At 39.5% G+C, this 24,239-nt stretch overlaps 1 protein-coding gene across 1 annotated transcript in view; it reads left to right on the top strand.

Moving 5' to 3' along the window:
* The window catches only part of vta1 (vesicle (multivesicular body) trafficking 1), a 55,245-nt gene extending 33,684 nt beyond the window's left edge, over window positions 1-21,561 (top strand). The window contains exons 6-8 of the mRNA XM_033991144.2: window positions 6,127-6,384; window positions 10,387-10,461; window positions 20,715-21,561. Coding sequence (XP_033847035.1) covers window positions 6,127-6,384; window positions 10,387-10,461; window positions 20,715-20,860 — 479 coding nt within the window. The 3' untranslated portion in view covers window positions 20,861-21,561. The remainder of the gene's footprint in view (window positions 1-6,126; window positions 6,385-10,386; window positions 10,462-20,714) is intronic.
* Window positions 21,562-24,239: the final 2,678 nt, after the last annotated feature.

Raw genomic sequence — 24,239 nt, 5'->3', positions numbered from 1 at the left:
AGCATAGCATGGGGTGATATTGATATTATTTGAATCTCCTAATAATGTAGTAGTAAGTCAGTAGTATGTCAGTTAAAAATTCCGGTATTTGTTTGAATTGCAGTTAAATCATTCCACATTCGGACGGTTTGCCAGAATCACTTTGAGGCTGTCCGATAGTCCTCCTCCATGGCCACAACAAACTCCTCCCAACCCCGAGTTTTTGCCTCTGTGACCGCATGAGCTGCACACTTGGCCCGCCCGTACTCATGAGCTGCCTCAGGAGTCCCACGAGCCAACAAGGCCCGATAGGACTCCTTCTTCAGCCGGATGGCATCCCTTACTTCCGGTGTCCACCACCTGGTTCGGTGGTTGCTGCCATGATAAGCTCTGCAGACCTTACGACCACAGTTACGAGCAGCCGCATTGACAATAGAGGTGGAGAATATTGCTCACTCGGAATCCATGCCTCCAGCCTCCCCCAGAATCAGGGAGACGCTCTCCTGGAGGTGCGAGTTGAAGACCTCCCTGATAGAGGGCTCTGCCAGACGTTCCCAGCAGACCCTCACGATACGCTTGGGGCTGCCTGGTCTGTCCGGCTTCCTCCTCCGCCAGCGAATCCAACTCACAACCAGGTGGTGATTGGTAGACAGCTCTGCCCCTCTCTTCACCCGAGTGTCCAAGACACAACGGCCGGAGGTCAGATGACACAATGACAAAGTCGATCATTGACCTCCGACCTAGGGTGTCACGGTGCCACATGCACTGATGGACACCCTTGTGCTCGAATATGGTGTTTGTTATCGAGAAACTCTGGCTGAAGTCCAGTAACAAAACACCATTCAGGTTCAGATCAGGTAGGCCATTCTTCCCAATCACGCCGCTCCAGGTGTCCCTGTCATTACCCACATGGGCACTGACGTCCCCCAGGAGAACAAAGCACATTTGAAAAAATAAAAAAATGTGGTTGTTGTAAAATATGCTGAAGTATGGCTTTTGAGTTGACTTTTTTGGTTTGGGTACTTCTCCTTTGGATTCCTGCCCTGTGACTGGATTAAATCACTTGTTAACCAGCAATTGCAACAGCGGGAGTCTGGCCAGATGGATTCTTGGTAGTTTGAACCCAAAAATATTGTGAGAATTCCTCTTGCTGGCGAGGTTAAGAATATCTGATTTTCAAACTGTCAAAGGAGAAAGTAGATGTAAAACGTATACGTAAGTATTCTTTTGTTCTTATCTCTCACAATCCTTCTCACTTTGTATTCACATGCGTGAATTTATGGCTACATGCACAGCTTTAGAGCAGCTTTATCAGTTGGTGAAATATAGCACTGCATCACTATTTCTTCACTTTCTCCTTGTAGATTATATTGTAAATTTTGCTCTTTCACAAGAAGAAAATTTTGTATCCTTTAGCTTTAATTTTTCAATTTGGCATAACTTTCTAATAAACCATTAAGCAGTAACTCAGCCAATCTTAATCCAATCAATTTAAACTCCCCAACTTCCATAAATGCTTCCTGTTTATGAGGCCTTTGTTGATTAAGGTGTTGGTTTGCCATCAAGAGCTAGGGCTAATGTTGAGGCTCTACTTTTGTAACTTTTGTTGTACTTTGGTTCTATTTCCCGCTCTAATTATATTTCCTCTGTTGCATAATCTTAAGACTCTCCAATACTACACCACAACCATTATGTCTTTCAGCTTCATAAAGGCTCACATTTCACGCTCCCATGTCAAATATGTCAAAATCCTACAACACAATTATCCTCTGACGTCAAAGCCTGTTCTTCTATGGCTAAGTGTTTGTGTTTGGCAGTAAATGGCACTAAATTGGATCAACACAGAAGTTGTTGGATGAATAGAATTTTGGTTAGTTTACGAGAGTCCTATTTCCTGTATTTACTGTTGAAATTATGCAAGTGTCAACAGTAAACTGCTGACGGCTGAGGTAAAAGTTCTCTACGGGAATAAAACATGAGCATTTCAATTTATTTATTTAAGAAAATGGGGGAATAATGCATTTTAGTGGACATTTATACATATGTCATTACAGTCAAGTTGTATCAGTACAGTAACAGCAGATTGAGCTGACAGACACTTCAAACTGAAAATACAGGCATCACAGGAACTTAAGCTTGGATTAAACTTTCCGCCTGTACATTCCGCACAAAAATTAGATGCACAGAGACAAGCAGAGGAAACCTGGGCAGTAAATTTGAAAGTAGCTAGAAGGAAATCCACACATTTTCCCAAGACACTGAGGCGGAAAATCAGGTTTGTGTGGAGGGGCGTGTCTGAAAAAAATGACAAATCCTTGTGGACCTCATCAAGCATAAATCAAGCTTTACAAAGACGTTTATTGTGGTAAAAATGTTACTTAGTTCTGCTTTAACAGCAAACGTCACCACAGCATAAAAATCTTCATAGTTGTATGTGTTTTAAAATGCTACAGATATTCATTCTTGTAGTGAAAATTGCTCCACATGATTTTCATATTCATGGTGGCTTCGCTGTCACCGCTGATACTCGCAGAGCTGTGTGACTGACAGAAACCAGCGCCTGCTCATTTTATAGTCATTGTCCAACGTGCCCTTTGGCAAAGCACCACGCTCTGCTAATCGCTCCAGAACCACTCCAAGTCCATTTGTAAAGTGAGTCATCTTTCCTCTCACTGCTGACCACAAAAACTGGGTCTGTGTCCAGCCGTTTGACAGAAGCTAGCTACTAAATGAGGAATTAACAAGAGAACTCCCAATGAGGATTTTATTTGCCATGATTTGGTGTGACAGACTACTATAGTTACGTCCAACATTGTCCTTCTTCATAATTTTGGGAAAAGACTTGACCATTTAGTATTGCATTTCTTAGCTTATAATCAAAAGTATTTGGCAAATCGTATGTCAGAACACTGGGTATTCTCTGAAGATTTTGTTGATTCTTTTTTGCCAAGTTAAAGAGCCTGTACCCATTTTTTTCCATGTATCTGTGCAAAATCTGTCTTACCCCAGTACAGATCTTGTATAAGCAGCTCTTGAGGTCAAAATAATTCTGCTATGTACTCTACTGTCCTGGGGAACAAATGAGGTACATGGCTATTCTGAACGAGTTTTGGACTTGAGATGGGAGGTGCATCCTGATATATGACCCTAGTTATTGGGTCACCATAGCAAAAGATGTGCCTTACAGTGAACTCTCCATTTGCCCACCGTCTTGTGAACAAATGTGGGTTTTTACCTTTTAACAAAATGTTTCTACTTTTAATATTTTTCATTGTCAGTCAAAACCTCACCACATGACCATAGGACAAAGGTAATTTTAAAGTCTTTGATTGTGGAGAGGATTAGTCTTTTTCTCTGGGGTTTGAATTGTGAACTTTTTCTAAATCTTTTATGTGTGCTACAAATGCTCCCAAAATTGAATCGGACACAACTGGGGACCTTGGAAAAGCATGACTTTGAACCTGACCCTGATTAGTTTAAAGGCACAGTCTCTTCTTAAACTTTTCAATTTCTTCTTGGTCCCGCTGCAAAGTCCCCAACCTCCTTCTTATTCTGTGTCCGTGTGTCTTGTTCTTTTTTTTTATCAGATCACAAATGGGCAAAGAAGATAGTTTTTTGTTTGTTTTTTGATTAAGAGAAATCTATTTGCCTTGCCTGGGATCCAGAATACACACTTCTTAAATAATTTACGACGATCTTCGTAAAGATGTGAGTCTGGTCACCGGTGAATCTCCCCGTTTTGAAATGAGTGTGATTGACAGGTATTTACCAATTGGGGACACATGTCATTTGTCCTTATCTGAAAAAATAAAGGAACAAAATATCATACGGGTCTGAAAAACATTGTAGATTTCTGCAGAAGCAATGGGCGAAGCACTAAACTCTATTAATCTGAGGTGAGATAAAGTTGGATTTATTTGTAAATCATAGGTGACCAATGAGCTCCTTTGTTTCACATGTGTCACTGAAAAAAAAAAAAAATCTGATTGCACAATCACATTTGACCAGGACCAGACTGATATCAATCTGTAGAAAAAAATACAGAAGTATCTGTATCTGCTGTATCTCTGTTGGCTCAGTGTCAAAACAAAACACTTCCTGTCAGGGTCAGTTTTAAAGAGCAGAAAGTTGCTGTTTGTGCAGGTGTCAAAGCTCAAGTCAACACAATCAAGTTAATACATTCATACTTTAGTAAGTAAGCAGGGATAAGTGCCTGATGCCAGTTTACAGATGTAGAAAATACTAAGACAATGCATCGATTTAATCCACAAATATATTCTTCACTTACTGTCAGGTTTAAAAACAGTAGTACAGAGTAGTAATGTGTTCTTGATTTCATTGATCTGAAGGTGCACAGATCTGAACTTTTCTGGTGAAGGAAAGGCCACCTGCTTATCTTCATGTAGATGTTATCACTTTCCTTGGCAAATAAATGTGTCTAGTTGGCATTTATTCAATTAAGCATTTTTACTTCCCAAACTACCCTGACAAAAATGCAGTTTTGTGAACAGGGTCGCCTCTCCTCCATGGATCTGACCTATAACTGTAACTTATCTTGTCCCCTGTGTTGAGCTATATCATTTTAAAGGCATACTGTGGAACTTTCAAGGCAAAGCAAATACGCAATAACATCTGGAGGCAGATGGGTGGACCCTGTTCTAGAACTGCAACCTTTTTACTGATTAAAATGATTAAAACAGTGTTACACTTAAGCAAAAAAGTAAAAAAAAAAAGAAAAGAAGAAGAAGAAGAAAAATGGAGCTTTAACATCCTCAAGTATGTGGATTCTTTGTAAAGATCTGTCTGTTCTCTGTGCTCCTGTCCTAACTTGGACCAATGAAAACTTAATAAATAAAACATATGCAGTGGAAAAGTGTCCTAAGTCTCCCACCACAGTATAAATATTCTCTATTATTAGATTACTGCAGACAGAGCAGCCTTTACAGTAAACCGTATTAGCTCCTTTATTACATTACCGACAGCAGAAGTGTGGAGTAGTGCCTTATAGCGCCAAGCTTGTTTACATAAGACTGCAATCTGTCAGTGTGCACAAACTGACTCACGTTAATGAAAGGCTAAATATTTCCAAACATTAGCGAAGTGTCTGATTCCGTCCTCAGTCTTCCTACGTGCTGCGGACAGTTTGCTTTGTCGCAGGCTGTCCGGTTAAGTCCATGTGGATAAAGTGGGTCGAATCTGACAGAAAATCTCTGTTTGAGGCATGCTGTGTTTATGTGAGGTGTGGTGGTGAAATCTGCCCAATCTCCCATGAAACGATTGAGTTTTAGAACGAGAAAACAAAGCGCCTGCTTCAACTGCTCTGGGTTATACAAGCTTTGTAATAAAGTCTGTTATGAATGAGGCTCATATTTCAATTAACAATCAGAATCAGTCAATCAATATAACTTTATACATCCCCAAGGAGGAATTGAAGCACATTGAGCTGTTAAAATACAATAATAGACTCAAATAAAAGTCCCAGCGCAGTTTAACACTTGGGTCGGGTTTGCATTAATTAACAAGATGTGTGAGGATGTGTACAGCAAAAATACAAGGTTACAGGACTATTATGAACAGTAAGTGGTTATGAGGCTGCATAGACAGAATAAATAGCAGGTAAAGTGACTTGAGTGAATTGTACCAGTGATGATTTACATTGTTACAGTAGGGCACATGCACAGGGCTAGCAGTGTTCATTGTATCAAGCATGTATGAAGAAATGTACCGGTATTATTATTTATTAAAGGCATTGTACCTGATTTTTACTGTCTTAAAAACGTGAAAAGCTGTTCATTTTAAACAGTTTGCAATAGTCGCACTTATCCTATGCATACCAAGTATCTTAATTATTGACCACGATGAGCTTTTAAGAGCTTTTCATAATTCTCCAAGACCAGATCTACAACTAGCATGCTAGCATACTTTTCCTGATTATCGGGCAATAAAACACTCAGAAGCTTCTTATGCAATATGTCTGTACTGGGTCGAAACAAATTTTGCTCAAATAAATGAATAAAACAAAACGTACGGGGCCTTTAAGTAAATAGAGGACTGTAGGGTTGTCGACAACTATCCTGCTGCTTTATAAATAAATAAAAGCTATGTAGTATTTCTCATGTCGGCCTCTTCTCTTTACTCTATCATCAGGTGAAGAAGGAGCCATAGGATTCTCAGCCCCCGGCTCCTCATTCTACGGTTCGTTCAGAGGTGGAGCTCCCTCACAGAACTACGAAGACCAGGGCTTTGGAGCAGGGCCGGGTGCTGATCCAGGGATCGGGTTCAGTGCAGGACCACCCCCCTCTGGACCTCCCTCTGGACCCCCCAGCATCAACTACAACAACATCCATGTCCCACCGGGAGCACATGCACCGGCCAATACTCCTGCTGAGCTGCCCCCACCCTCAGGTATATACAAATACTCTATAGAGGCTAAACCAGGACTTTGCACTGAATTCTCTTTCAGCTTGTGCATATTATGTAAATGACCAATACATTTTTAAGAGGTAGCTTTCTGCATGATTTCCTAACAAAACAACCATTTACAGTTTATCTTGTACTTAAGGGCTTTTTATATACATCCATGTTTGATTAATAATAATAAAAAAATATTAAAAAGTGGTTTATGTAACTTTTCTGGTGGAGGGTCCATGACTTGCTTGTCTCCAAAGAGATGTTATTGATTTGCATGGAATGTTCTTCTGTTTTATTGTTAAACTTATCCGACTTTCATTTAGTAAATGACAGATATCTTTATTGCTCATTCTTACTATGAACGGGGGTCATTTCTAAACAGATCAGACCTGTGACTTGCCCTGATGCAACATTCTAGGCAAAGAAGCATCACCTTGGAGACTTGCTGGTGGTGGACCTTTTGCTGGAAAAGTTAGATAATAACCAACCTTAAGGAAGAACTGTCACTTAACTCAAGCACTACTTAATATTTATTTCAGTAACAGGTCAGACACAAACACAAACTGTCTTATCTCTTCTTTTGTTGACTATAACACCAAGGACAATAATAAAGATCAAAAGAGTCATTATGTCTTTCTCTTCGCTTGCCTGTCCCTTTATCTGCCTGTTCTAATCCCATCCTTAATTTCCCCTGATAACTATAATACGTGACGTTCTCGCCGTCTTTGGCAATAGGCAGTCCCTATAGGTTTGTCTGACACTCTAAAACTAACAGTGCAGAGTGTGTGCCTGTCTGGCTTTAAAATCTCCAACAAATGTTTAGAAAAGTCCTCCAGAGGCTTAGTGGGGTGAGTTCAGTGCTCCAAGGAGTATCTATTCTGATGGTGTCACACATGATCATTTATGCACATGGAAGAAGTTTATGTAAGGCTTCAGGCAAAAGTGAGGTGGAGCCAGGCTAAGTCATGTCTGGGTTGGAGTTGAATTAGGTTATAGACCTAATCACTAGCTAGATCGCTAGCTAATGAAACATTTCTCCTAAATGATCTCTTCACTTTCGCGGAAACTGGATTTTATGTTGCTCATGGAGACATGGCTGTAAGCCGGTGAGTCTTCCCCATTCTCAGCATTTTTACCACCTGACTGTTTCTATCTGTTCTCGCCTCAGTTTACTGGCAGAGGTGGGGTGGAGGGGAGTGGGGGGGTGGGAGGGGTGGGGGGTAGCAACAGTGTACAAATCCAGCTACATCTATTGTCAGGTTCCATTTTCGAGTTTTGAGTTTCAGACTTTCGCAATAAGCCTTGACACCCCGGTCCTGTGTGCTTTGGTGTATAACCCTCCAAAGTTCAATAAATATTTTATTCAGGACTTCACAGATATCCTGACAGGCCTGTTACTGTCCTATGAACAGTTTTTGATTATCAGGGATTTTAATTTGATTTTAATATCCATATTTGTTGTGAATCCAGACCTCTGCCAAAAGACTTTTATACTTGAGTTATTTAACATAATCTAGTTGGTGTCTGGCTCGACACACAGGAAAGGACACACCCTGTTGTCCTTTGGTATTGATGTAAAACTGATGATGACTGAGATTTACGAAACGCACTTTTTAGACCACTTTGCTGTGTTGTTTTCTGTCTGTTCAGTCTTGTTGAATATCAGAGGGCAGTTAAAGCTGCCAAATGTAGTTTTATATCAGACTTGGTGTCAACAAACTGCCACAAGTCTCTTGTAAATCCATTTAACGTGAATGTTGTTTTGCCCTCATCTAGACCTTGTGAAAACAATGAAAAAGTTTTGCCCTTAGACTGCCACTGTTGCCACTGCCCTCTGTTGTGGACCTTGTAGCTCCAACAGTCTGTACTTCAGTCTTTTAGTGTTTTGAGCCAGTGTCTCTCTCAGACTTAAAAAAAAATTGGGTCCACTAGATATGATTCCAAGTCGTTTGTTCAAGGATGTTTTTGATTCTATTGGACCTTATAGTGCCAATGTTGTGAACTTTTGTCTGATGCCTAGTTGTTTTCCCACTGCCCTGAAACATATCTTGGTCCAACGGCTCATCAAAAAGCCTAATCTTGATCCAAATATTCTTTCTAACTTTAGACCCATCTCTAGGTTACCCTTTTTGTCTAAGGTGTTAGAGAAGCATATGACTAACTGCAGGCTTACCTTAATCTTAACAAAATTGGTGAAAAATTCCAATCTAGTTTTAAATCCCAGCAGAGTATCGAAACAGCTCTTTTAAACGTTTTTAATAACCTGCTTTTAACTGTTGACTCTGGGAAATCTGCAGTTCTCAAATAAAACTGAAATTGTGGTGTTTGTCCAAACTAACCCACTGCTTGGACATGACAGTGTGATGGGTCCTCTGTCCTCTGTCTTGAGGTGATTGTGGACTATGTGTTCAAATTGGACAAGCGCATTAGCTCTGTCATAAAGCCCAGCTTCTTTCAGTTTTCATTCCATAAAGTTCTTTTGAGCCTCCTTGCTAAAGTAAAGCCCTACTTTCCACAGGCGGATTTTGAAAAGGCAATCTGCACACTTGTAATGTCGCATCTGGATTATTGTAATTCTTTGTATGTGGGGCTGGACCAGGGCTCCCTGCAGAATGTCCAGACTGCTGACAAAAACAAAGAGACAAGAGTAAATCACACTTGTGTTGTGCATCCTGCACTGGCTCCTATTTCATTTTTGATGCAATTCAAAACGTTTTTAATTGTGTTTAAATGTTTATACTCTATGGGTCCTCTTTATTTGAGGGAGTTACTGCAGCCCGATACTCCACCCAGAGCCTTGAGGTCAGACCAGCTCCTGTTGGCTGTGCCCAAAACCAGGCTCAAAACCAAAGGTGACAGAGCCTTTTCTGTGGCAACACCCAGACTATGGAACAGCCTCCCTCTGCCTGTCAGATCCTCTCAGTCAGACTAGACTGAAAACCCACCTCTTCTCAATGGCATTTAATACTGGTTAGACAGGATAACTTAGTGTTTTATTGTTTTTTGCTTATGTATCATATTATCTTTATTTATCTGTTTTTGTTGAATTTTTATGTGAAGCACTTTGGGCAGCTGAAGTTGTTTTCAAATGTGCTATAGAAATAAAATAAATTGAATGACATGTTGTAGCAGTAGATGCATGGAGGAGAATGGATAAAATAAATAATCATATGGCTGTGTCATATTGTGATATACATGAGAGATATTGTTTTCTGGGATATTGAGGTTCTGGCAGCAACTGAGGAGAGGCAGACAGAGATTGCGGCTAATACAACTACTGATGACTAAAGCAGGCAGAGGCTAAAGACTATGAAAGAATACGACTTGATGAGCGGAAACAAAACTTATGGCTATGACTTAAATAGCTCAAAACAAATACAAATATTATTATTTAAAAAATCAGGCAATATCACCCTGTCCTAATAATGAAGTGCCCACAGGGAATCCTCTGCTACATTTCATCCTCTGCTTTCTCTTTTTAATACCTAACTTCATTGTCTTTGAACATCCTTAAAGGGCCATGCTTGGAGATGTTCTGCTTTGTCTGGAATGTTACGCAGTATGGCATCTATTTTGCATTTATTCAGCTGCAGGTGAAGATTGAAAAACATGCGTTCTTACTATGAGTGGGGTTGCCTTTCCACAGCTCTGATTTGCAACTAAGCTGACATCACCTGCTTGTCTCCATGGAGATAAGTTAAATGCCATATTATAGAACTGTAAGCAACACATTAACATCTCCATGGAGACCTGCAGGGGGCAGACTATCCACCATCAGCATCCTTCTTATATATTCTTCACTATTACTTCTCTGTAAATGTCTAAAGTCTAGACCATTTCCTTCTGAAAATCTTCTGTTTCATTCATACATTAATGATAAATAGGATCTTTTTTGATAATGAACAGTCAAGTTTGAGCATAGGCATGTGCAATCTTCAGTACACGAATCAAACAAACAGAGAAGCAGTGGTATTACTCATTTATTTTGTTTAACAGAGCCTCCAAAACCAGTGCCTACACCTCGAACGCTGCCTGCTGTCGACCCTGGTCTCCTAAACGCCCAGCCACAAGGTAAACCAATATCCACTTGGTTAAAACCCCATTACTTTTTATTACTTCACAGCCGTACATAAAAGGCTGCTAAAGTACTCAGAGTAATGATTCATTTGGACAACCTCTGTTCCTCTCGGCACTGCTGCTGTCCTCTAAAAACAAAAGTCCTGGTTGACTCTTTCTTAAGCCTGATGTGGTTTGAATGAAGTGACAACCAAAGTACCCAAACCACAATACAATAACCAGAAATAGGAAGTAGACAAAAGAAATAAGGGCAAACCATGGAGAATTTAGTATAGTAGGCCAAACGCTAGTAAAATGTGGTCTGTATGTAATTATTGAATGGCATGTGCCCAATACTGATACAAGTGGTTGGTGAAAACAAGAAGGCGCACACTTTCTTGCATCACTAGCCAACACACCTCATACTTTGCCTGTTTTGCGTAAATGTGTTGCAAGAATTATTATTGACCGTTAATGTTTTATGTAATAATCTTTATCAAAGTAGAGTATCTCCAACCCGTGTCACCATGTTTTACACTAAAGCCTTACTCTATATTCACACTATATTTAAACCAGGAATGTGCTTGTGAATCCATCTCATTTTATTAGGACATTTACAGCTATGAAAAAAGAGTGTGTGTTGCCGTGCTTATGCGGAGGAGCCTTCTAATTTAAACCTTATATGCCAACATATGTTTGATATAAAGTTGGAGGTTGTACTTTGGATTGGTGTGAAGACTGTTAATTGGCTTCTAAATCTGTTTGAGAAGCAAGTCTTTAATAATATTTCTCTACTGCTAACCTCCATGGAAACTGTTTTAGAACGTGCAAAACTTAAAAGTGTATTATGTAACTTTTCTGGTGGGGAGTCTGCAGCGTGGTTGTCATGTAAGGGTTATTGCTTTGCCTAAAATTATCATTAAATTTGCCTGTTTTGGGATTTAACAAAAAGCGAAAAATTATTACATATTAGAATCACGAAAACATACCTTGAATTATATGAATTACATGTGTTTTTATTTATCAAAAATACCTTGAAATATATGCATTGTTACTATTGCCTCTCCACAGCTATGACCTGGCCTGGTGGTGCCACGTTTAATGCCATACTGTAGAACATTCCTGGCAACATCTGCGGTGCACCGTTCACTAGAAAAATTGCATAGTACGACTTTAACCTTGTTTTTTAGCTTTGAGGTCGTTCGAGTGCCCTCCCACTGAGCTCTGATTTGGTGTGGCCGTTATCTTTTTTGTATGATGTTAACATATTTTAGCAGTTTATGCATGTTTTAAAGTTCAAGCCTGAATGTAGTGGTTGGTATAACAGTCTTTGAACTAAACTTTTTTTTTTTTTGTATAAACCTGTATTCGAAGCACGGGAGGTTTAAATTGGTAGGATTAACTTCATAAAATCATTGTTTACTTGCACCACAATGAAGGAAAAAAAGGACCAATTTTTGTTCCAATAGAATTCAGTATTTCCATGTTGATCAAGACTATTCTAAAACTATTCAAGAAAGGTCAAACGTCCTTTTCTTGTTGTTTGTTTTTGAACTGATATTCAAACTACTATTCACCTTTTTGACATGTCCACTATCTGAAAAAGGCCAAAGACTGAATCAGTTTTTCTACATCTCATAATGGTATGTTTCTAACTCAACCCAACACTATAGATCAAACTTGAGCCTGACCAGAAGAAGAACGGAAAGCTCCAGAAGTGTGCGCAACTCAGCGGGTGACACATTGATTTTTGAAAAGGTTATGTCAAAGTGTAAGATTAGAGTTTATTTATGTGCCCACAGTAGCCGCACTCACAGCTCTTTATGTGAAATGTCAGCTTTATATTCTCTATCTGACAGAACACAACAGGGGTCCTGTCTCCAAAATGGACCTCAGTGCTGCTTTTAGATAGGTGTAGAGAAGAAAGTGTCTCATTTGTGAACCTATGATAACTATATATATGTATCGCTCCAAATTCTATGAAACTTTTTTTGCAAAATTTTACTGTCATAGTTGCAGCGCTGCACTGTATGACGAAAAAAAAAGCACTTTTTCTCTAGTATTGATCAGCCAAAATTTTTATCCATTTATGTTGTTTTGCCTCTATTAAAGGCAAATTAAAATTTCTTCCAATGTTAATTTCCTGAACATAAACAATAGTTGCCATTTCAAACTAAAAATTGTCAAATACTGTATCTTTTTTTCTCTAAAATCGCAGCTTTTGCACACAGATTAAAGACCCAAGTTGATCATGGACAAGTAGTGTAAAATCTATAATAGTAATAATAAAAACTGGACTGAGAAAGACTTGACATGGATATTTCAAGCCTGGATCAAGATATGGTTAGTTAGAAGGGTCTACAGTAAAACATATTACCGACCTCCAGACACAACTCACCACCACTTTTTTTTGTTTTGTGTCTCATCGCACTCTCCAGACTCTCATTGTCATTGGCTCCGTCCGTGGCCAATCAGAACGCTCGTCTCAGTTGTTTATTTTTGTACTTTTCTGAAAACCTTGACCAAAAGACAGGATTTATAGATGCTGCATTTCACAGACTGTTTGCAATTTGTTAAATGGACAAATCTATAGAATTATAAACACGTGTAAAAGTGGTTTCCTTACAGATTCTTATGCAATAAAAGCTATGCCACTGTGTGAAATAGTGAAAGACGGAGACAAACGGGAGCAGAAATGTCGGTTCATGATGAGGGTGGATTGTATAAAGACTGAGTAAATCTGATGTGTAGAGATAATTGACATGTATGTTACGGCCAGAGGAGGAGGCAGGGTGCTGTGCGGTCTGGTCAGAGGGGGGTTTGTCGATATCTTGATCTCTCTTCACTGTACACTCACATGCGACGGCACCAGAGCTAATTAGACTCTTGTCAGCCATGTCAAATATAAACCGGTGTCTGCTTCAGTTTGTTGCTATGGGAAACCACATAATTTAAAGAATGGTTTTACAATTGTAAAAAATAGTAAACTAATAATCCTAAATAAATTTGACTTAATTTTGGCATGTTTGTATAATTTTCTAATCCTCCCAAGAGTTTTTTTTTTTTTTTTTGCAAACTCCACAATTCCCCCATATCCACTGTTACACACAGATTTAAATACATTATTCCATCTCTCTCTTTCTCTGTGGCCCCTGCACTCTCTCCTCCTTCTCTTAATTTTCTTATTTCTGCTCCCCCCTTTTTCTCCCTCGCCCGCCTTTCTATCTCCTCCTCCTCTCTATCTCCTCCCTTCTCTCTTTCGGTCTCCCTCTACTCCTTTTCTTTCTCTCTCTGCCCCCTCTCCTCCTTTCTCGCTCACTATTTTGTCTATGCAGCCCCTCTCTCTGTCCATCTCTTTCTCTCTCTCTGCCCCGTGCTCTCTCCTCAACTCTCTCTCACATTTTGTCTATGCTCTCCCTCTCTCCCCCTCTCTCTCACTCTCTCCTCCTCTCTCTCCATCTCTTTATCTGCCCCCCTTCTCCCTGCCCCCCTTTTTTCCCCTCTCACTCTCTTTCCATCCTTCTCTTTCTTTCTCCCTCCCTTTCCTCCTCCCTTACTCACTTTTTTCTCTATGCTCCCCTCTGCCCCATCTCTCCTTCTCTCTATCTGCCCCTCTGCTCTCTCTCTTTTTCTCTCCCCCTTCTCTCTCACTCTTTCCCTCCTTCTCACTTTCTCTTCCCCTCTACCACCTCTCTTTCCCTCTCCTTGCCCCTCTTTCTTTCTCCCTCTGCCCCGTTTCCTCCTCCCTCACTCACTTTTTTCTCTATGCTCCCCACATCTCTCCTTCTCTCTATCTGCCTCTCTTCTCTCTGTCTTTCTCTCTCCCCCCCTCTCTCTCTCACTCTCTTTCCCTCCTCCTCTCTGTCTCTATCCCTCTACCCCCTCTCTTTCCTGCTTCTTGCTTCTCTCTTTCTTTTGCCCTCTGCCCTCCTTTCCTCCTCTCTCACCCATGTTTTTCTCTATACCCCCTCCTCTCTATCTACCCCTCTTCTCTCTGTCTTTCTCTCTCCCCCTTCTCTCTCTGTTCCTCTTTCCCTTTGCCCCCCCAATCTCTCTCTTTCTCTCTCCCCCTTCTCTCTCTGCCTCTCTCTCCCTTTGCCCCTCTCTCTCATTCTCTCCCTCTTTCTTTCTCTTTCTCTTTGCTCAGTATTGTGAATGTGGCTGTTTCTCTTAAACGGTAAATTAAGAAAGTATTTAATAACACGCTTCCAACCCGGCTGGATTAGTTCGGTCTGGCTGCCGCAGATTTCACCAACTGCTCCACACACTTTTGGGAAATAAAATGCATTTTCAGCACCGCTCGGATAAATAGGTGACATGAATAATTCAAAATCTCCAGTAAGTCTTTTTAGAGATAATACCTCCAATATAATTAAAATAAATGTGTTTGGGAATCATTTGGCTGGGTCTGATGGATAAATAATGAAAATCCATCTTGTGGCATCTCGTTGAATGTTTTGTGGAGTTTTTAACTGTTGGGCCAAGTTGAACATGTGGTTTTAATTCACAAACTTGGCGCTTCCTCACATTTTGTTTTGGCACTATATTTTCTGCCCTAAAGTGGGATCTACAGATCACTCCCTTCAGATGAACAACAAAACCAGGGAGTGAAAGAAAAACAAAGAAGATATTGCCAAAAACTGGATTTTACGGATAGAAGTGTTGAGGAAACAATTGATAAAGAGAAATGATTGTGCAAGCTTTCAAACTTAGTCATAGGGCTGCTGTTGTTGTTGTTATTGTCAATGCCCAGAGCAGAAGTTCTTTATTGAGTTAACCCATAATTTCTATTTCCAAAACAATATTAAATATGCATCTTTTAAACACATGTGCATATCATAAACATAGGGAATTTGTATTTTGAATTATAGAGTTAGCGTAAACTTGCAGATACGCAGATACACTTGCAGAAAAAAAATTATATAAATAAAATATTCCCTAAAGGTTCACTCTTGACAATGTGCCTGTCTGTGGTTAAAACTACTAGTTACTTTATTTTGATACGAAATGGAAGATTAAATTTAGATTCAAATTGGAGCAAATTTGGTTTAACCGCAAGTATTCTTCAAACAACTCTCAGATGTTAAAACCAATACTTGCATCATAGCTATCTGAAACATTTGGTGAGTCTTTGTGTTTTTAATCTAAAATCTTGTCCAATTTCCTGCCCAGTCCATGCCTCATATTTGAGACATTTTCCCAGATATCACAAACAAATATAAAACATACCCAGGTCCTTCTGCAAATTTCCTGTTGTTCTGTTTCCACTACAGTGCGACAATTCCATGAAGTTTTAGTTTTCTTGAGTAAAGTAAATGCTCTGACTCACCAGCCTATGCATGTGCTAATAGAATGAGTAGATTGTCATAATTCACAATAACTAATAGAAGATAAGTGAGTTCAAAATAGCTTGGATATTAGACAAATGCCTGTATAATAATGTGAATAATTCTATCATATATATGGGTTATATACTAAAAAGTGTGTTGACAATGGCATTTTGTTTCATTTAAAGCCACATTGGTTCATTTTACTCTTACTTTCTGACTCATCCTTCAATGCCGCTGGGACACCTCCTCATGAGCGATGACCAGCACGGCGCAGTGCTCAGGGACCCACCTCCCATCTCCGTGATCCTGTTTCTAGACTTGTTCAGGACTACCTTAGCTGGAGGATTTTTACCTATTGTTTACATAAATTATATAGATGGAAAAACATGATATCATGATTCGTGTGTGTGTGTGTGTGTATTTCTTTATATAGGCTCACTCCTCATATCCATTATAGCGGACCTCAGAGACTAAACCCATTGGCTCAGTGCTGTTGCCTGGAGATGGATCGCTGTGTGTTAATTAACTCTATGTGAAAGCCCTTATTGACGGCAGCAAAACCCTTTAGATTCACAATCAAGCATATGTTCAAAGTCTCTATTTTTAAACCTCTGCTATGACTCAATCTGTAGACGTAAATGTTGAAATTACAATTCCATTTAGACATAGGTCACATCTTTTACAAGTACCAGACGGTTTGACTTATTAGGCATTACAGTGAGAAGAAATGGTAGATTCACTGTATACTGCTGTTTTAGGCCCAGATTGGATTATTATTCAATGTAAAACACAAATGAGCCAAATGTTTATCTAGAATTGAACTTTTTTGTGCGAGACGAGCACCTTAAAACTGTTGAATGGTTTTGGTCTGTTAAGATGAACTTGTATAAACCCATTGTATGATTCGTGCTGATAGGTAGCTGAGCATTTCTCTTTAAAGCTACGCTGTGTAACTTTTCTCGTTGTTGGAATAGCGGCTTGTCTCCACGGAGATGTTGTTGCTTTGTCTGAGTTATTTCTTTCTTCTGAATTTAACACAGTAGCAGCAAATGTATCTATGTAATCTATGTCGCATTTATTCAATTACAGGTGTTTTTGGTGCCACCTTCTCGTGTCCATGGAGGTCATACACATTTAGCACTATACTGTGGAACATTCTAGACAAAGAATATGTTCACGGAGACACACTAATGACTTGTCCTCCACCAGAAATGTTACGCAGTGCAACTTTTACATACAAACGCACTCACTTTCCATCCGCACGCCGTCTTCTCGTCTCCAGATCTGTAGAGTTGAACTGCTGTAGATGTTGGCGCGTTCCCATCTTCCTCCAGTCTGGCCTCTTGTTCGCTCAGCACATTTTCAGAGGAGGCGGCAGATCGCTCGGGGATTACAGGCTTATGGTCGTAGCATAATTCAATTTCTGTCTCAAAAATCTGGTTTATAAGTGCCATTGCAGTGAGAGGTGCATTACTGTACTGTGAGAGGGGGAACAGCGGGTTTCAGCCATTGTACAGGCAAATAATTACTGTCATTACGTTATTGTTTCAATGCTTTCAACGCAGAAGGGTGCACTGAGGGTGACATCTTCATTACAAAAATATAATGGCCCAATTATGTGGGCGTGGCCTACTGAAAATGTATAAAGCGATGTCACGTTTGGGTCCAACTGACAGGTTTTTACCATTTCGAGTATAAACAATGTTATTATTATTATTATTATTTTGCCACAGTGCTGCTTGCCTTGGATAAAAATTGCTTAGGAACTTTTATGTAGGGACAACTATTATGGAGTACAGAGAGAACTACACAGACCATGATACTTTGGGAAATGTTTGACCTGCCAACATAAAGAATTGACTGTTCCTTTTAAAACGTTGGTAGTTCTTTGGAGTATGACTGTAATGATGACACTAACGGCTTAACAGGGCATTTGTAGGGGATTAAGATGTATTGCAAAGATATAACAGAGGAATACTACACTTATATATTGCTACAGCTGTACTATAAAGTTCACACATTAAGTTTTTTTTTTTACATTGTACAAGGAAGTTCTCATTAATTCAAAACATGGAGACTCTACCACAGACCGTCCATTCTTTGCCCAAACCTTGAGTTGAACAGAGGTTGACTTCTGGTTTCAGATTTACAGCCGGACTTAGTTGAACTGGTCTTGGTTGAGTTTGAGTTGGCGGTCTCGGGTCTGTCTGCGGAGGCTCAGGACTCACAGGGGTTCAGTTACTGCACAGTTGTTATTGGGGGAACTCCTCATCCAAAACACATCCAACCAAAACTGTCCACTTTGTACCTAAATGGTTGTTCTTACACGGTGTATCTTGACTATGTCCATGTTCTCTTTTTACTTTTTTTTACTACATTTCAAGATTTTGTGAATTATTTTCCTACACTATGTTGGCAGAGATGTTAAATTGTTAATCAGGGTGAAGGTCCTGGCCCAAGTTTCCGTGGGGCAGATAGCCTCACCACTAATTACACTAAAAGGTTCAGTCTTTGTTGAAGTGTCTTGCCCAGAGACTTAACAGCAGTAAATCTTAAAAATATTATTATACCAATTTTTGATATGGAATAAGGGCTGTTATTTTGATAACTTTTCTGGCAACTTCCTGCTCTTGTACATATAGCAGCACTCCATAACCTTTCTTTATGCACGTGTCCTCCAGCTGTACATTATAATAAGTTTGATAAGGGAACACACCCTCCACTTCAATCATAAAACTTGTGATGGGAGGATTTGTTAAGCCTGGTTTGAGTTAGACCAATTCCCTGAGGGCCTATGCTAAAAATCTGGTTCGACATGGGCTAAAGGAGGACTTTCAATAGAGAAATTTGAGAGCTGTGATGAGGAACTGGTCCCGGATCAAATGGTTTGGAAGTTACAGAATGTGTTAAAGATTAGCATTTAGATAACTGTGAGCGCCCGCCTTCACTCTGTCATGATTTTGATGTACTCCAGGAGCAAATGGAGGGCTCAGGAAATGACTTTTTCCAATAATGAGCAGTGCCTTTTCTTCAGGACATTTCATTATGTCTTTAACCATCCACACACAATTTGGTGCATGAAATGTGGGGTTGGTTTGGAAAGGGAGCCATTAAAGCGTGCTATCTATGATTTAAAAAGAAAAGAAATAGTAGTCCATGCACTGACGTCTTTCTTAAAGCCAAGCAGCACTATGTAGGAGTGAATATGTATGTTCACTCCTTAAGGGTCTCAATAGGGACATAAACATCTTGTCAAGGAGACGAGTACTAAAGATTACTTTCAGGAGAATTTTCTAAAGAGACGTGGGCTTGGGGACCCATAACAACAAAAAGTTAATAAAAGATACATAATGCACCTTTATGTATCTTTTATGTTGGAGTGTCCAATATCTGCTGCGTCTCCATGGAGATTATATTGCTTTGCCTGGTATGCGCCACTGTATGGCATTAAACTTATTTACATACCTGGCATTCATTAAAATACAGGTGTTTTTACTGTAAAACAGTACCATAGAAACCATGCATTATCACGGTGAGCAGGCTCACTGCACCATAGACATAGACACAGAAAGAAATGCTGTTCAAGGGAAAGATTGCTCTGTCCTGAAATTTAATGTATGCCTAAATAATTGACAAATAATGAAATTAAATTTGTTAAAACTTAAGTATCTGATTTGTTTCACAGTCTTTTCTAATTAGTACATGATATCAGCAACTTGTGAAATACAAAGCTCATTGTAAACTCATCATCATAATGAGAAATTCTTAATGTGGTTTTAATAGAGGACAATAAAACTCAGATTAATACCAAGAAATTCAGAAACAGAACATCAACAAAAGATAAACAAAAACAAAACTCTCATCCATCCGTGTAATTGTGTGTTCGGATATTGCAGAGGTCTTTAGATTTTTGGTGGCACAGATCCGAGATGGTAAGAGCAGAATGTGTAGCTGGTCTGAGGAGGGTGGAGGCCCAGACTGTAATGAGCTCCAGAAAGTCAACATGAGAGAGTGATGACCAGAGCTCAGACAAGGAAAATAAATGCTAAAACGGTAATCAGTTGTAAGCGTCATAGACTAATTTAAAAGTAATTGGATTTAGAAATACATAATCACAGTAGGATATGAGCTAGTATGTTTGAGGTACACTCTGACTATGTCATAGAATAGAAAAAGAATCATTTGAGGGACAAATATCATAATGGCATAGAAAGGAAACAATTCACCAGCTCGTGTTGATACTGTACACACATGCATTCATCTCAACTGTTGTCAGGTATGGCTGAATGTGTCAAAATAATCTTCATAGAAAGACTTTTCTGCAAAAGTGAATGAGTGAGTGATGGTGGGTGGAGTCTATGCCATTGCCACAGAATGGCCGTCCTGTATCTGTCATCAGCCCCAGGACAAATGTAGCTTCAGTATTAACTTACCACCATTGAGGATGTGTGAATAGTGTCTTACTGTTGTGCTTTGAGAAGTGTGCCAAAGTTGTAGTTCATCATATATTTTTTCCAAAATAATTTTTGTGTCTTAAAAATGTCGCAAAAAAAAAAAAAAAAAGCTATATTGAATGAGTCAAGGTGGCTGAGTGGCTCACTTACTCTCACCTCACAACAAGAAGGTTCTAGGTCTGACTTCCAGGCCCCACAGGTCTTTATATGCAAAATTTGTTCCTCTTTGTGTCTGCATGGATTTTCTCTGGGCAATAGGAGGTCTTGACCAAGCCTAGCTCAAGATCTGAAGAGGGGTCTCTGAGTGCTCTTTGACAGCAGCTCACTGCTCCTGACAGGTTTCCCCACTTGAGAGAATGAATGAACGAAATATATTTTAACATCATATTCTGTTATTCTATTCACCCGTCTGTGGTTGTATTTCATGTTTGATCTGCTTGACAATAATCCTTTTCTTTAATGATTTGTTGTGTCTTTCCTGTAGGTGGCGTATCTCTCTCTGCGGAGGACTTCACTCGGGCTCAGAAATACTGTAAATACGCCGGCAGTGCCCTTCAGTACGAGGATGTGTCCACAGCCATCCAGAATCTGCAGAAGGCTCTCAAACTGCTCACCACTGGGAAAGAATAACGCCTCTGTCTGCGGTCTATCTCCCATCTCTATCTCCTAAGCCCCGCCCCTGACATGCCGCCTCACAACCAGCAGATACAGCCACTGCTCCGGGCTCACAACAATGACCTGAGTGTCCCACCATGGAGTTAAGAAGACAAGTCAAAGCTACAAGATGATTGGCTGAAATTTGACATGCAACCTCTCCTAGTTGTTAAGCAGCATATGAAGGTCAGGCAGATATTCAGAAATATTCTGTGCCTTTTTTACTGAATAAAATCTAGTTGTGTTGGTCATTTATACAAAATACAATACAAAAATTATTGGTTTACAATTTCGGAAATTTGTATTAAAAATAAGGCTTAACAAAAACTCAAAAACTCACAAAAATGTAGTTAGGCTGTAACCCCCAACAATATGCTATCTTTCACTCAAACTAATTTACTAAAACGTATCAAAAATAGGTTGTTGTTTAAGTTGAAGTATACCCCGAACATTACACATCATCTGTCTTTACAAATCATATCAGAGGATTACGAAATGTATGTATTTTAAGGCGGACTGGATTGTTTCATTGCTGGAGTAGTTTGCATGGGACATATCACTGTGTCTTCCCCCCTTTAGAGATACATTTATCTTTATTTAACGTTTTCTGCACTGGTGTATAGACTCAATCTGTTCGAGACATTCAAGTATTTGAATAAAACTTTTACATCACCTTCTCTGCTCACTTTATTATAAAAGTACACAATTTTGATTCAAACGTTTGAACGAAGATTCTATTGTTGAATCTCCTTGCATGGTAAGATTAAAATGATTCTTCAGTTTAGAAAAGAGTTTGTCCAATCATAATTGAATGGTGACTTTGGTACTGTTTAAACATAATTAATCTTAATATTTTGACATTTATAATTTAAGGGCATGCAAGGCTATGGGGTCTCCATGTGTTTGGGGTTAGTTTCATGGGGACTTTTTTGAAGACGGACAGGAAGTGAACCTCACGGGTCACTACCAGGAGTTCAAAGTCCTTCACCTGACTGAACGAAGAGGGCAGTTTTAGACATGTTTTTTTCAAATGCTTTACAATGATCATTTGGCTAACTATTTAATTTGTTTAAATGGTGCATGTTATTAAAAAAGAGGGCTGGTTTAGTCCAAGGTTTTGGCCCAGGTTTTTGTCCTTTCTTGACTTCTTGGGTTGAGATCTTGTTCAGTCCCTTATCCGTCACAGATTAGGTTTAGTGTTTGTTAGCATGTGGTTTCGACATTAATTTTCACTCGAATCAACTTTTATTTCCTTTAAGACATGTTTACTTTCAACAGGTTACATGTAAAATGTATTTACTGTTCTGTGCAATTTACATTTGCATGATTCATATTTATGCAACACTTTTAATTAGTAAACGTAATCAATCCTTCTGCATCTCATGCCCACTTCAGTTTGTTTATATATGTATGTTCACTCCTTAAGGGTCTCGACATGGACCAAACATCTGGCTTTAACGTCTTATCGAGGAGACGAGTCCTGGGGAAGATGAAGATTACTTTCAGAAGAACTTCCTGATGAACCTGGGGACTCGTAACAAGAAAATGTTGACGGTGCATTATGTATCTTTTATGATGGAGTGCCTGCCATCTGCTGTGTCTGCATGGAGGTAATATTACTTTGCATATAATGTTCCACGGTATGGCATTAAACTTATCGCTTGGGCACAAGTTGGTGACGCCATAAGCCCAAGTTGCAGGTCATATGTGGAGAGACAGGCCTGCTTATAGTAAAAATCCAATCCAAATAAAAACATCTGCAATTGAATACATGCAAAGTAGGTAAGTTTAATGTCATACTGTGGAACATTCTTGGTAAAGCATAAACATCTCCTTAGAGACAAGCCGGTAGTGTATCATCTATCAGAAAAGTTACAGTCAGCTCCATACGACGTTATTGGATATAGTGAGAATTTGTGTTTATCCCAAAATTAAACAAATACACCTCTCCTAAAATGTTTCTGAACGCTTCAGTAAACACTTAAAACCATCTCCCGAAACGATTTGAAACTGTTCATTTGCCCCTCACACTTCCTGTTCTGCGCTCTCAGTTCTCGTGTTGGGTGATATTTTTAGTCCGAAGCTCATGTCATCCAAATCATACCAGATTTATAGTGCAAAGGTCCAGTTAATTTACCTCAGAGAGACTTTCCAGAATTCAACCGTCAATCTTTAAAACAGTCCAGGATTTAAACTGTCAAAAGTCCGCTGTGTCACTTCACGGGCCAAGGACACTATGTACACCCACGTCGCCTTAGCAGTGCAGTGGGGCCAAACACATAAAGCCAAGATCCTACAAATACATTTCATAAAGAACCAGCTTTTCCCATGAACGTAACATAACATTAACGGCACTGTACCTGCTGTTAGCCCCGCCCACTCAGTTAGTTTGTATCCATCAAAGTCAGATGTTATTTGATCAACCCTCTACAGCTCAAATCTCATCGTCGTACAGAAAAATAAAAAGGTCTCCTACTAGTACAAAGAAACACGGCCCACAGTAAATATACTGACACACAAACGTGATTGTATCAAACTGTCCTGGTCAAAAGAAGTGTCCCTGGCAGTTGGGAATAGTGGACAAATTTTCTACCAACTGAGCTATGACACGGTGAAATACTTCTAGGTCATAATAGTCCTGCCTATCTTTATGCGATCGAGGTGATGCTCTTGTTCAATCTTATGAATCAGAAACACTGAATAATACATGCAGTCAGTGGGAAAATCCTTCTTATGGGACATTTTAAGGCTCGACACATCTAAAGTACAATCTAAATGAAATATGAGGCGCATTCATATTTCATTTCTACAAATTGCCTTGAACTGCCTGGGTGTGTGATGTGGATCTGTTGGTTCAGCGTCATTACTTCCCGGTTTGCTCAGTTTCCTTTCCTCCTCTTTCGACCAATCGGAGAGCAGTAAAGGTGTTCACCTGAAGATAACCATCAGACAGAATAAAGCACGGGGCGGTGGACTTGAACGAATCCAACGCCTCATTTGACTCTAATCAGATCAAATCACTGTAAAAGAGACAGGCAACATGGCTGTTTGAACTTTAGAATTTTCGCTCTTAGTTGTACAGCACTTTTTAGCATTTATTTACCTCTTTATAGCCTGTTTGGAGAAGATTATATTGCATTATCTATAAAGCCTAATAATAAAGACCATTTGTATCATTTTGTTTGGGAAACCTTTTGCTTTTTTAAACAAGCACTATGTAACTTTTGTTGTGAAGGGCCAGTTTTTACCTGTTTGTCTTTGTCTGTTTTTATTCCTTAAACATACATTTTTACTATGATCAGGCTTGTCTCTTAACAGATCTGTGACATGACCTGGTTGCATCACCTGCTCGTGT

The sequence above is a fragment of the Periophthalmus magnuspinnatus genome, chromosome 24, assembly GCF_009829125.3.
Source record: "Periophthalmus magnuspinnatus isolate fPerMag1 chromosome 24, fPerMag1.2.pri, whole genome shotgun sequence".
NCBI classification, from domain to species: domain Eukaryota; kingdom Metazoa; phylum Chordata; class Actinopteri; order Gobiiformes; family Gobiidae; genus Periophthalmus; species Periophthalmus magnuspinnatus.
Note: the sequence above shows the minus strand (reverse complement) of the source record. Positions and strands in the feature narration are given on the sequence as shown.